We start from the raw sequence: 15,373 nt of genomic DNA, 5'->3' as shown, positions 1-15,373 counted from the left end.
TATGATCAACCAATTATACCAAACAGGTGCTAATGATCATCAATGTCACACGTAGGTTGAAACACAGTCATTAGCTGAAACAGAAACAGCTGTGAATGAGGCTTAAAACTTGGTGAGGAACAGCCAAACTCTGCTACCAAGGTGAGGTTGTGGAAGACAGTTTCATGTCATGGCAAGATTGAGCACAGCAACAAGACACAAGGTAGTTATACTGCATCAGCAAGGTCTCTCCCAGACAAAGATTTCAAAGCAGACTGGGGTTTCAAGATGTGCTGTTCAAGCTCTTCTGAAGAAGAACAAAGAAACGGGCAACGTTGAGGATCGTAGACGCAGTGGTCAGCAAAGAAAACTTAGTGCAGCAGATGAAAGACACATCAAGCTTATTACTCTTCGAAATCGGAAGATGTACAGCAGTGCCATCAGCTCAGAACTGGCAGAAACCAGTGGGACCCAGGTACACCCATCTACTGTATGGAGAGGTCTGGCCAGAAGTGGTCTTCATGGAAAAGTTGCAGCCAAAAAGCCATACCTCCGCCGTGGAAACAAGGCCAAGCGACTCAAGTATGCACGAAAACATAGGAACTGGGGTGCAGGAAAATGGCAGCAGGTGCTCTGGACTATTGAGTCAAAATTTTAAATATCTGGCTGTAGCAGAAGGCAGTTTGTTTGTCGAAGGGCTGGAGAGCGGTACAATAATGAGTGTCTGCAGGCAACAGTGAAGCATGGTGGAAGTTCCTTGAATGTTTGGGGCTGCATTTCTGCAAATGGAGTTGGAGATTTGGTCAGGATTAATGGTGTTCTCAATGCTGAGAAATATAGGCAGATACTTTTCCATCATGCAATACCATCAGGGAGGCGTATGATTGGCCCCAAATTTATTCTGCAGCAGGACAACGACCCCAAAAATACAGCCAAAGTCATTAAGAACTATCTTCAGTGTAAAGAAGAACAAGAAGTCCTGGAAGTGGTGGTATGGCCCCCACAGAGCCCTGATCTCAACATCATCGAGTGTGTCTGGGATTACATGAAGAGACAGAAGGATGTGAGGAAGCCTACATCCACAGAAGATCTATGGTTAGTTCTCCAAGATGTTTGGAACAACCTACCAGCCGAGTTCCTTCAAAAACTGTGTGTAAGTGTACCTAGAAGACTTGATGCTGTTTTGAAGGCAAAGGGTGGTCACACCAAATATTGATTTAATTTAGATTTCTCTTTTGTTCATTCACTGCATTTTGTTGATTGATGAAAATAAATGATTAACACTTCCATTTTTGAAAGCATTCTTTGTTTACAGCATTTTTTCACACCTGCCTAAAACGTTTGCACAGTACTGTATATGTATAGCATTTATATTTAGTAAAATAAACTTAAAGCTACATAATCTGATATAAAAATACTTAACACTTTAAATACATAATGTACTGTTTCTGGATTCTTTGACATATGGTATACACTATAAGATATGATCAATAAATCAGATCTAACTAGAAATCAGAGCTAACTTTGTTAGCTTCATTCCCAAGTCTGAAATTTCATTGCAAAGAGGCCTTCTTTAAAGATTGTATGTATTAAAAATAATGATTCTTTACTTTAGATTTTTAAATGTTGTAAAAAAGACAAATGTGCACATTTTATATGTATAATATTTTGCACAGGCCAGTTGCCAAGAAGAAATGCTTAGCTATTTGGAAAATGACCACGTTTTTGAGTTTGCAAACTTTGCTTTACGTTTATGATTATGTGCAATTATTAGGATATATATTTGCAATAATCTTTTTTCTTTAAGTTTCTTCCTGCCCTTTGACTTTTCCTTCAGAAGACCACATAGTCTGAATGAGTTGTTTCTTCATTATTGTTGAAAATATATAATAAAATAACACATATATTGCAAAATAATACATAACATTTCATCCTCCTTAATGATTATTATCTTTGTGCAAGTGCAAAAGCTTGGGCATTCGCCTGATGAGAATACCTTTTAAAATTTTATCTAGCATTTTAGCTTCATTCCAAAGTCTGAAACTTCGTTGCAGAGAGGCTTTCGCATTATCCTTTAGTGAGCCCATGGGACCTGAAGCCTGTGGAGCACAGAAAGTAATTCTTAATAAATCCAATAAGCACTGGTGGCAAGAGGTTTATTAACTGTTATAAAGTTTCACACATTTTTAGAACTGGCAATACAAGACCAAACCTTCACAACAAACAAAGCAAAGAATGAAGATTTCAGATCAATGAGCACCCTGCAGATGAATGAAGCAGTAGCAGATGGCTGACGTTATTTTAACACAATGACAGTTACTTTGGGAGAAAAAGGGAAATGCTGAAGGACATAAATTCAACAAATGTGTCATAACATTCATTTAATAATCCAGATGAAACTAACCTCAGATAATAAAAACATTTCTTCAGATATACTTGTTCTCAAATGACAAATCAGGACAGGAGAGCATTGGTTTTAAAATTCAGCATTATTGGAAAATGACAAATGTGCACATATCAGGTTAAACTTATTAATTGACAGATGGGTTATGGCACAACAGCATGGTGTTCTACAAGTTATCAGTAAGTCTGCACCTGTGTGTGGCTATGAGAACATAAAGGCTTTTACTTTTATACTGAAAAGTACACAAAATGAAAATTACAAACTCAATAGAGCAATCAGGCATACTTTAATAGTAAATACTAGTAAATAATATATTAGAAATGTTCTACCTGCCCAGAGTGACCAGCATAATCTCCTACCCTTTGGTCTGCCTGGAAGTAACAGCAGCTCAGGGGGTGCCAGACACCTGAATAAACTGATGAGGAACTGACCTTGGACTCACTAGAAGTAGTGGTAGAAAAGAGGGTGATGTTGCCCATCCTCTCCATGAGTTGCTTTCCAGTAGCACCCTCTTGCCACCAGCCCATTCCACCATAGTGTGTTAAGAGGTACTGGTTGGGCTCCCATCAGACCATATATTGCCTTCTCCAGTGTGCTCATCTTCACAACCTCTCCAGTTACAACAGACAGACTGGCCGAGGAGCAGTGTTTCTTCTGTGACACTATTGATCATTTGTACACTCAGTATCTTGTGTGTATAGCTCTGTGTCTTACACATGTACATTGGTTGGCTCTTTAAAGTTTCTGTTTTGCACTTTGTCCTTGTGCTCTTTATGTTCTTTGTTTGCTGCAGGATTATGAGAATTTCTCCTCTGGGGGTTAATAAAGTAGTAACTAGCTTAAAATTAATGAATATAGTCTTTTACAAGAAAGATGAAAATATACAACATAATTAGAATCAACCAACGGGACAAACAAAATCTGAGGTTAATCTAGGACTCCTTAAAGTCTTACATTAAGACCTATAAGTGTTCTAATGAAGGTATGAGTGCCTAAAGAATTTACTTTGAATTTTCCTCCTTCAGTACTTAAAGAAGTGATTACTTGCTGTGCTACCTGCCTTTTAGGTGCTTTAGTTACACAATTCATTATGTATGCACTGCTCAAAAAAATGAAGGAAGCACTTAAATCACACTTCAGATATTGAACAAAATATTAAAGTGGAAAATCCTTACTGAGTAATGCTGTGTGATTCATTGAGAGCAAAATGATGTAAAACCGGTCAATGGAAAGTAAAACCACCAACCCATTGAGGGATGGATAAAACATCACATCAAAAATGAGTCAAAAATTGAAATCACTGGCTGATTCAACTTGCATGAATTTCATCACAGCAACTCATAATGAGACTCAGTAGTGTGTATGTCCAACCCTGTGCCTGTGTGGACTCCTAATAATGTCTGGGCATGCTCCTGATGAGACAGTGAATGGTGACCTGGGCGATCTCCTCCGAGACCTGGATCAGGGGTCAATGAGCTCCTGGACAGGGTGCGGCATTGGCTGTACCAATACATAACATCCCAGAGGTTCTCAATTGGATTCAGGTCTGGGAAACTTGTGGGCTAGTGAATGGCATCAATTCCTTCGTACACACACTGGCCACATGAGGCTGGGCATTGTCCTGCACCAGGGGGAACCCAGGGCCCATTGCACCAGCATAAGGTCTGACAATGGCTTTGAGGATTTCATCGTGGTACCTAACCATAGTCGGGGTACCTTTGCCTAGCACATAGAGGTCTGTGTGACCCTCCAAGGATATTCTTCCCCAGACCATCCCTGACCCAATGCCAAACCAGTCATGCCGGATGATGTCTATCACATGTGCTCTTTGTGAACCTGCTCTTATCTGTGAGGAGACCGGGATACCAATGGCGGAGCTACCAATTGTGGCATTCTCTAGCGAATGCCAATTGAACTGCACAGAGATAGGCTGTGAGCACAGGTCCCACTAGAGGACATTAGGCCCTCATACCACCCTCATGGAGTCTGTTTCTGACAACACGGACAAATACTGAGACTGGCATACCAGTAGCCAGCTAGAGATCATTATGTAGGGCTCTGGCAGTGCTCCTCCTGTTCTGCTGGGTTGTTGCCCTTCTACAGCCCTGTCCAGCTCTCCTCATATAACGACCCATCTCCTAGTATCTTTTCCATTCTCATGAGACTGTGCTGGGAGACACAGCAAACCTTCTTGTGACAGCACATATGGATGTGCCATTCTGGAGGAGTTGGACTACCTGTGCATCCTGAATCAGCTGCAGGTACCACCTCATGCTACCAGTAGTGAAAAGGACACTAACAAAACTCAAAACTAGAGAAGAATAAGTCAGGAAGGATAAGTGAAGAGCAATTGTCTGTGGCCACAACCTGCAAAACCATTCCCTTTTTGGAGGTTGTCTTGCTGTTGCATCACCAGTGCACCTGTTGTGACTTTCATTTGCACCAATGCAGGAGAAATTGATTCACAATCGTTTGTGCTTCCCAAATGGACAGATTGACATCCCTGAAGTTTAATCGATTTGGAGTTGGACTGCGAAGATTAAGTGTTTCCCAACATTTTTTGAGCAGTGTATGTATGTATATATCTTATATATAAACGTCTACGTGTGGAAATGTGTGTGTCTGTCTGGTCCAGAAGTGAGAGGTGGAGTCGGAGTAAGGGCTCCACCTCCGAGGAAACAGAAAACTCGGTTAGCCGCTAATAACGCAAGCAGGGCCAGCACGTCAGCAAAACAAAACCTCAGAAGAAAGACAAAGTCACTCAGCGGCTAACATTGGCAAAAAGGTATCCCTTTTACTTTTCCTCCTGCCACTAATGCACAAGTGATGCGAGCACGTCGGCAAATCCAATCCTCCTAGGAGAAAGATGCCCAGAGTAGTTCCTTTCAAATACCTGACATCTCTACATTTCAGTTTATTTACCAACGATTTCAATAGTCTCTACGACCCGGGCTTTTTACAGCACAGGCTTACATGGCTAGTATATATTTTATATTTTATATATATACAGTAGTAGGTACCATGGTGAATGGACTGGCATCCCATTTGGGATAAAAGGTTAATTCTTGCCTGTCTGGGATATGGTAACAGAAGGACAAAATAAGAGGAGGTGCTTCCTGGCCTCTATGGTTATTGATTCCGATCCATGTCAGGCTAAAAGAATAATGGATGGACTGGAGAATTCTGAATAGTTCATCCCCAATTATGCTCCTCTGGTTTAGCCCCAGTCTGGATACCCACAGGGTGGCCTTGTAGTCTTAATGGGTGACCCTGTCGGGGTACTTGGGTAACACCAGGGGTGCTATTGGGAATATACCTACCTGATTTAGGAGGTTTCCATATGACCCAGAAGTTCTTCTGTTATGTAAGGCCATGACTCATATAGATTTGTTTTTTCTTTGTTACTTTAATATCTTTGCCTAATCTTATTTTTTTCTCCTTTCCTGTAACTTTCACTTTGACAACTTGTAAAGCACTTTCCGCAAAATTGTTTGTATGAAAATGTTCTATATAAACAGATGTTGTTGTCATTGTTATTGGTTAGGCACCCCCTGAAGGTCACAATACAATATATATAAAACTAAACAAGGTGAAATGTTTTACGAAATGCTGAAGATCTTTCTTTTCTTATTCAAGGACATCATTTCATTGTTACTTTATAAGATGATTTTTTTTTTCCTAGGTGCTACCATTTCTTTATCAATTTTATGTATCTGGTCACTGTCCTGCTATCTGGTTGCTGGACACGTAATATAATGCCTATAAAAATGCACTGTTCATCACCTTGAAAGCTTTTATATTTTATCGGTGTACAGCATTGAATCACAGTTGATTTAATTTGGCTTTGTTGACAATGATCAACAGAAAAAGATTCCTTAATGTGAAAGTGAAAACAGACCACTGCAACATAGTCTTAAATTAATTACTATTATAAAACACAAAATAATAGATAGCATAGGTTTTCCACCCTTTTAATATGACACACCTAAATCATCATTGGAGCAGCCTATTTGTTTAGACGTCCTCGTTCAATGGAGATCACATTTCTGTACTTTCAATTGATTGTAGTATAAATGGACCTGTATTTGGAAGCTCCAACTTGTGGTGAGTCACTATAATGGCCTAACCTACACAATGAAAATAAAACAGCACTCCAAGCAACTCCATGAAAAGGTGATTGAAAAGCACAAGCCAGAAGATGGAAACAAGAAAATATCCACATCACTGAATTTTCTTCAGAGTCCAGTTAAATCAATCATTAAAAAATTGAAACAGTGTGTCACAGCTGTATATCTTCCCAGAGCATGAGGAATGGGATTGTGCAAGAAGAAGATTAGTGAGTGAGACCACCAATGATATCTCTGAAGAGTTACAAGCAAATGTGACTATAATGGGACGTATAGTGCAAACAACAGATATCACCTAGGTGCATCACCAGTCACAGCTTTATGGGAGATTGACAAAGAAAAAGCAACTGTTAAACTATTTAAAAAAATGCACATAACATCTTGGTTAAAGTTGGCCAGAAGGCACATGGGAGATACGGAGGTCAGCTGGAGGAAGATTCTACAGTCTGATGAGACAATAATTGAGGTTTATAGCCATCAGATTACTGTAAATGCCAAGTCTGGCAAAAGCCAAACAGTGCACATTATAAAAAAACACACTATCACTCCTGTGTCACATGGTGTAGGCAGCATCATGCCTTATGGATGCTTCCCTGCATCAAGCCATGAAGGACTTGTCAGGATGAAGGGTAAAATGAATGCAGCAAAATAAAGGGAAATCATGGATAAAAACCTGATGTGGTCTTCAAAAATCCTGTCTATGCAATATTTATTTTCTGGCAAGACAACGACCCTAAGTATAAAACCAAAGCTACACAGGGGTGGCTTAAAAACAATAATGTCAATGTCCTAGAGTGACCAGGTCAGAGTCAAGATCTCAAATAGTTGAGAATTTGTGTCTAGGGCTTTTCACTCCTGATCTCCATACAACGTAACAGAGCTTGAGCAGTTTAACAAAGTGAAGAAAAAGAATGAAGAAAACCTGCAGTGTCCAGATGTGCAAAGCTAACAGAGATCTGTGCACACAGACTCAAGAGTGTCATGGCTGCCAAAAGTGCATCTGCTAAATATTGACTTGAGGGGGGTCAATACTTACGCAATCAATTATTTTGTGTTTTATATTTGCTATTAATTTGTACCACTTTGCATGTATTTAGTTTCATTTTACATAAAAGACTTTTTTTTTATTTTGTGTTGATCTGTATCAAAATAGCCAAATCGTACCCACTATAATTCAATGTTGCATAACAACAAAATGTAAAAACTTCTAAAGGTTGTGTAATTTTTATAGGCACTATATGTGTCCCATGTGAACCATGACTCATGGTGACTATGCTAAAAAAAGATAGTTATTTTTATTAAACAGCATCCAAATGTTTTCTTGAAAAAGTAAAGGAAAGACTTCCCAAAAAACTAGTGTAAAATGTTCTGTTATTAACACCTTCTGTCCTGAGGAATGTCTCTTGACTTTTTATATTTTTCCCATGTCAATGTTTGACTTCCCTTCTGTTACCTCCTAAACAAGTCTGCCACTTGATTTTCTTTAAAGTGTTCCATCAAGACTTAACAGAAGAGTCCAGATGGTCACAACAAAAGGGTTTCTGTATGTTGCACCTTCTGGCAAGCTCAAGTCTTAGATTGTATACATATACATTTTTTGTATTTTTGCTACTTCCAACACATAAATTCATTTTCACAAATACTGTGTGAAGGTAAGAGAAAATGGAATGAATGTTATTTAAATATAGCTGGCAGCTAGCAGTTTAACATTCCCCAAAGATGCTTAATATTTCTGAACAATATGGGAAAAAAGGTGTTTCATCTTTCCAGGATTCCTTTGCTTGAGGAAATTCAATAAAAAGAAAGAAGACTGTGATTTTTAAAAACTAACATTCAGTATAACTGGGTAATGCAAATATCAAACCTATTTCTTTTAGATAAAAAAAATAGAAAAACTCATTTTGAAGTGCTTTAAAAGAGATGACTGCTCCTACCAGTTGCACAGCTTCAGATGCGTGGGCCTTCGCTTGCTTGGCAACCTTTTCTGCTTCATCAATAAAAGCTTTAATGTTGCTGTAAGCTTTGAAAGCTGCAGTGGCATTGAAAGATAGGTTCTTAGCTTCTGCTAGAATGCTGCAAGTTAAAGAAAAACAGAAGTATCTTGTAAGCAATGGCAATTGTGCTTCTCCACTACATTAAAACTAAGAAAAAACAGTTTTCAACAATCTAAACTATATAAATTAGGGCATCACTTTAATCTGATTAATTTTTTTTTCACTTACTTCATAAAATATGCTGCACATCTAACTGAAATAGGTTTAGTATTTTATAAGTTTCTTTAAGTACTGACATACTTCATTTTGGGCTCTGATTGCTGGAGTACCTTTTGGCATAGCACTGGCTCCAATACTATGTGACCTTTTATGGCCTCTCACGCACACTTAACTCTCATCTTTAGGTCTTTTCAAAGCTGCTTAGACTTTCTCTCACTCATTTTGCTTGCATACTCAATGCTTGCCAGTCCTTTTAGCAGAACGAGATTATGAATGTTATCTCTTACTTCCTACATGCCGTACCTCCTCCATTCATATTATGGATTACAGCTCTTCTCCTCAGTCACCCTCAACCCTGCAGTGTATGATCCTTTCTGTCTGCACTTGTTTTGGCTCATTTTCAAGAATACAAGTTTTATACTTATTAATTATAAATAAGCTTCTTTCAACCTAGCCACAGGGGATAAAGAAACCAGTGTGTTTCTTCGTGCCATTCCCAAGTCCGGATAAATGGGGAGGGTTATATCAGGAAGGGCATCCTGTGTAAAATTTTGCCAGATCAACATGCAGACAACAATACAAATTTCCATACCAGATCAGTCGAGTCCCAGGTTAACAACGATTGCCACCAGTACTGTTAGCCAATAGGATGCTAGTGGAAGCTGGGCTACTGTTGGTCGAAGAAGGAGAAGAAGAGGGGGTAGACTTGTTCGGAGGAAAGAGGAGAGGAGGAAGGTAAAAAGAGTGGAGCTGAGGGTAGGAACTTTGAATGTTGGCAGTATGACTGGTTAGGGGAGAGAGTTAGCCGATATAATGGAGAGAAGAAAGGTTGATATATTGTGCGTGCAAGAGACTAAATGGAAGGGGAGTAAGGCCAGGTGGATTGGAGGTGGATTCAAATTGTTCTGTCATGGTGTGGATGAGAGGAGAAATGGGGTAGGAGTTATTCTGAAGGAACAGTATGTCAAGAGTGTTCTGGAGGTGAAAAGAGTGTCAGACAGAGTAATGATTATGAAGCTGGAAATTGAAGGTGTGATGATGAATGTTGTTAGTGCATATGCCCCACATGTTGGGTGTGCGATGAATGAGAAAGAAGATTCCTGGAGTGAGTTGGATGAAGTGATGAACAGTGTACCCAAGGGACAGAAAGTGGTGATTGGAGTGGATTTCAATGGACATGTTGGTGAAGGGAACAGAGGAGACGAGGAGGTGATGGGTAGGTATGGTGTCAAGGAGAGGAATGAAGAAGGTGAGATGATAGTGGATTTTGCGAAAAGGATGGGCATGGCTGTTGTGGCGGCACGGTGGCGCAATGGTAGCGCTGCTGCCTCGCAGTAAGGAGACCTGGGTTTGCTTCCCGGGTCCTTTCTGCGTGGAGTTTGCATGTTTTCCCCGTGCATGCATGGGTTTCCTCCGAGTGCTCCGGTTTCCTCCCACAGTCCAAAGACGTGCAGGTTAGGTGCATTGGCGATTGAACATTGTCCCTAGTGTGTGCTTGGTGTGTGGGTGTGTGTGTGCCCTGCGGTGGGCTGGTGCCCTGCCTGGGGATTTGTTCCTGCCTTGTGCCCTGTGCTGGCTGGGATTGGCTCCAGCAGACCCCCATTGGGTATAGCAGGTTGGGAAATGACTGACTGACTGGCTGTGATAAATATGTATTTTAAGAAGAGGGAGGAACATAGGGTGACGTACAAGAGTGGGGGAAGAGGTGCACAGGTAGATTATATCCTATACAGAAGAGTCAATCTGAAGGAGATTAAAGACTGCAAAGTGGTGGGAGGGGAAAGTGTAGTTAGACAGCATAAGAGGCTGGTCTGTAGGATGACGTTGGAGATCAAGAAGTGGAGAAGAACGAGGGCAGAGCCAAAGATCAAATGGTGGAAGTTGAATTAGGAAGACTGCAAGGTTGAGTTTAGGGAGGAGGTAGTACAGGCACTGGGTGGCAATGAAGAGTTAGCAGACAGCTGCACAACTACAGCAGAAGTAAGGGTGACATCTGGGCAGAGGAAAGAGGAAAAGGAAACCTGGTGGTGGAATGGAGAAGTACAGGAGAGTATACAGAGGTTAAGGATGGCGAAGAAGAAGTGGGATAGTCAGAGAGATGAAGAAAGTAGACGAGTATAAGGAGATAAGGCGCAAGGTGATGAGAAAGGTGGTGAAGGGTAAAGAAAAGGTGTATGATGAGTTGTATGAGAGGTTGGACAATAAGAAGGGAGAAAAGGACCTATACCGATTGGCTAGACAGACGGACCAAGCTGGGATATGCAGCAGGTTAGGATCATAAAGGATAAAGATGGAAACATACTCACAAGCGTGGAGGGTGTGTTGAAAAGATGGAAAGAGTACTTCAAGAGGCTGATGCATGAAGAGAACGGGAGAGAGAGAAGGTTGGATGATGTGAAGATAGTGAATCAAGAAGTGCAACAGATTAGCAAGGAGAAAGTAAGGACAGCTATGAAGAGGATGAAGAATGGAAAGGCCATTGGTCCAGATGACATACCTGTGGAATCATGGAGGTGTTTAGCAGAGATGGCAGTGGAATTTTTAACCAGATTGTTTAATGGAATCTTGGAAAGTGAGAGGATGCCTGAGGAGTGGAGAAGAAGTATATTGGTGCTGATATTTAAGAATAAGAGGGATGTGCAGAGCTGTGGTAACTACAGGGGGATAAAATTGATGAGCCACAGCATGAAGTTATGGGATAAAGTAGTGGAAGCTAAGTTAAGAAGGGAGGTGATGATTAGTGAGCAGCAGTATGGTTTCATGCCAAGATGCAATGTTTGCTCAGAGGGTGTTGATGGAGAAGTATAGAGAAGGCCAGAAGGAGTTGCATTGTGTCTTTGTGGACTTGAAGAAGGCATATGACAGGGTGCCTCGAGGGGAGTTGTGGAGTGGTAGAGAAGTATGTAGGAATTGTACAGGATATGTACGAGGGAGAGGAGGAAGGTAAAAAGAGTGGAGCTGAGGGTAGGAACTTTGAATGGTGGCAGTATGATTGGTTAGGTAGTGAGTAGTGAGGTCTGCAGTAGGAGTGACGGATGCATTCAAAGTAGAGGTGGGATTACATCAGGGATCAGCTCTGATCAGCTGTGAGCCCTTTCTTATTTGCAATGGTGATGGACAGGTTGACAGATGAGATTAGACAGGAGTCCCTGTGGACTATGATGTTTGCTGATGACATTGTGATCTGTAGCAAGAGTAGGGAGCAGTTTGATGAGACCCTGGAGAGGTGGAGATATGCTGAGGGGAGATGAATGAAGGTCAGTAGGAAAGAGACAAAATGCATGTGTGTAAATGAGAGGGAGGTCAGTGGAATGGTGAGGATGCAGGGACTGGAGTTGTAGAAGGCAGATGAGTTTAAATACCTGGGATTAACAGTACAGAGTAACAGGGAGTGTGCAAGAGAGGTGAAGAAGGGAGTGCAGGCAGGGTGGAGTCAGTGGAGAAGAGTGTCAGGAGTAATGTATGACAGATGGGTGCCAGCAAGAGTGAAAGGGAAATCTACAAGACAGTAGTGAGACCAGCTGTGTTATATGGGTTGGAGAAGGTGGCACTGACCAAAAAACAGGACACAGAGCTGGAGGTGGCAGAGTTAAATGTGTTAAGAATTGCTTTGGGTGTGACGAGGATGGACAGAATTAGGAACAAGTACATTAGAGGGTCAGCTCAGGTTCGATGGTTGGGAGATAAATCTCACAGAGGCGAGATTGCATTGGTTTGGACATGTGCAGAGGAGAGATGCTGGGTATATTGAGAGAAGGATGTTAAGGTTAGAGCTGCCAGGTAAGAGGAAAAGAGGAAGGCCTAAGAGAAGGTTTATGGATGTGATGAGAGAGGACATGAAGGTGGTGGGTGTAACGGAGCAAGATGCAGAGAACAGGAACATATGAAAAAAGATGATCTGCTGTGGTGACCCCTAATGAGAGCAGCTGAAAGAAGGAGAAGTAGAAGGAGCAGCACTGTACAGAGTGCTACTACTTCAAAGCACTTGAAGCTCAGCCACAATTCAAGGACTATGAGGTACATATATTACACATTGCACGGCACTCACGTGTTCTGTTTATCTGTTCTTATTATTTATTATTTATCTGTCATTCAAAATAGAAAGATGCCATTTGGGTGTGTGCTTGAGTGTGACCTATGCACCTTGTTACCATAATAGGCTCAGTATTTTGGTGCCAGAAAGTAGGTTCAGAAAACAGATAAACAAATGAAGTCTTCTTTGTTTCTTCTCAATAAAATAATTTCTAAGGGATGTCTGATAAATGTCTCTTTAAAAGTACAAGCCCCTTTAAAAAGTTGAATAAACAAAAAATGGCTCCTGCTGCTTGTATTGTGTATTTGCTTTTCATTTTCCACAGCCGTTCAGTTTTAATATCCTGGATGCTACTCTATGTTGTTGTAGAATGATTATCTTGATTCTGAGAACAATTGTCAAACTCAGATCCTGGAGAGTTGCAGTGGCTGCAGGTTTATATTCCTGCTCTTTGATAATTAATAAAAAATTACTTTTGCTAATGAAACTTACTTCTTTAGTGTTCATTTTAAGTAACATGCTTTTTAAAATTGATAATCTTGAATTTCATTTTGAGCCAACTGACAACAAACTAACTTGATCCCATTTGCACCAGTGTGTCCATCATGCAGTATCTTTATCTGTAAACTATTTTGGGGGAAAAAAACTTAAGATCTAAAAAAAATATTGATTTGCTCTGGTCCAAAAAACATGGTGATGGAGCTCTCAGAAAAAAAAGTAAAACCGTTTTGGAAATGCCTTGTGTGGCAGGATAAAAGCACTAAGAAGCCGTAAAATTAAACAATGGGATTTATTAACAGATAGGAATAACATCTAACTGGGGATTCTGTTGGAGCGAAAATAGAGCCCCTCCGGGAAGGTTTGAGACTCTTACGTTAGCTGGTCATCTTTTGTCTGTCTTTAAATTCTATTATTGCTTTTTCTACTGGTTAAGAAAAAATAAATAGTTAAGGGCTACGAATCTTAAAAAGCATGTTAATCAAAAGTAAGACAAAAGAAATGTGCTTCATACGCAGCAGTAAAGTGTTAAGAAAGATGTTGGAATGAAAACCTGCAGGCATAGCAGACCTCTAGAATGTGAATTTGGCACCACTGGAAAGCTATGAACAAACATAGTGCTGCCAGTATCAGCTAAGGTGTAATTCAGAACAGAAAAATAATCATTGCATGGTAACACTGTGTGGGCCAGCATGCATTATAAATGGAGGCCACTAAACATGCCTTCTAAAATCTTCATACAGCCTGGACAGAATAATCGCTTTAATATCAGAAGATCAAAAAAGTAAACATTACAAGTCCAAAGATTAAAGTCTAGAGTCCTCCTCGGAGACTTATACACTAAACCCATTATTAAATTTCTCAGTGGCCCCCAATAAGAGGCCAGGGCACAGAGATCCATGCAGCAAGCACACAAACACTAGAATAAATCCAATTTTGTCTGAAGTGCAAGCTGACCTGTGATTTCTAAAGACAGGTTCCTTCACGGGAATGTGATAATAAATCTGCACTGTGTTTGGGGTCTACTGATTAATATATTTATGACTTTTTTATTTGTATGTAATGGTTTATTGGTGAATTAATTGACTTAAAATGTATATTGCAATCTCTGTAAAAGTTTAAGTACACTTTTATTATTTTATTACTTTTTTATAGAAAGTTAAAATTAAACAACAAACTCACACTACTCCCAGAAATACAATGTCAGACTTAAACGTAAAAAAAGTAAGGATCACTGGAGACCAGATATGTTGTTTTTTCCTCAAGATTAGCTTCTCATTAGAAGAAAGCCAACACAAGAAAGGAAACAGCACAACAATCAACCACTCACAAAAAAGTATGGTCTAAAAATAATGTCAGTAAAAAGCGAAATGCATGTGAATCACTTGATTTGTTAGGAACTGAGATCACATAATCAAAGGATGATAAGCGATTGTAGGAAATGTAGAATGTAGAAAAGTGCAAAGTGCTACATGTTATGGGGCACAGTCTGGACACCCTGGAGGTCATAATAATGGAGAGAGTTAAAAAAAAACTGAGTGTCATTATGAACAAAGCTGCACATCCTCTCTCTGACACACTAACACGGAGGACTTTCAGCCAATGAATCATTCAGGAGAAGTGTGTCAAGAAACACTACAGAGGCTCCTTTATACCAAAAGAAATACATCTGCATAATGCCTCGCTGTGACTGTGTCAGAAGTTTTCTTTCTTTCTGAATTTTTTTGCTTTTAGTCATTCTGGTGTGTGTTCAGACCATTGTGTGTGCATGTGTGTTTATCTATGTATTTATGGACTTTTTTGGAAAAAGCCAAATTCCCCCTTGGGGACAAATAAAGTTCTATCTATTGCTCTAAGAGGGCAATAGGAACATCAGTAATAAATACTAGATGGGAAACACTGCCCTACAGGCAGCAACCCCTGAAATGGATTTAGGGGTTTATGTTGACTCAGCATTTTCATCATCTAAACAATGAGCAGAAGCTTTTAAAAAGGCAAATAAAATTTTAAACTATTGAATATAAATCGAAGGACAGTTTGCTTAGACTATATATTGCATCTGGTCACCATGCTACAAAAAATACATAGCAGTACTTGAAGCTGCCCAAAGAAGAACAAC

General features: G+C 40.1%; 1 protein-coding gene across 1 annotated transcript in view; it reads right to left on the bottom strand.

Annotated features, from left to right (window-relative positions):
• The window catches only part of lama2 (laminin, alpha 2), an 820,770-nt gene that overhangs the window by 113,827 nt on the left and 691,570 nt on the right, over nt 1-15,373 (bottom strand). The window contains 2 exon segments of the mRNA XM_051924216.1: nt 1,976-2,078; nt 8,445-8,583. Of these exon segments, the coding sequence (XP_051780176.1) occupies nt 1,976-2,078; nt 8,445-8,583 (242 nt within the window).

The sequence above is a fragment of the Erpetoichthys calabaricus genome, chromosome 3, assembly GCF_900747795.2.
Source record: "Erpetoichthys calabaricus chromosome 3, fErpCal1.3, whole genome shotgun sequence".
Classification (NCBI taxonomy): domain Eukaryota; kingdom Metazoa; phylum Chordata; class Cladistia; order Polypteriformes; family Polypteridae; genus Erpetoichthys; species Erpetoichthys calabaricus.
The sequence above is the reverse complement of the archived record's forward strand: the minus strand, read 5'-3'. Positions and strand labels throughout refer to the sequence as shown.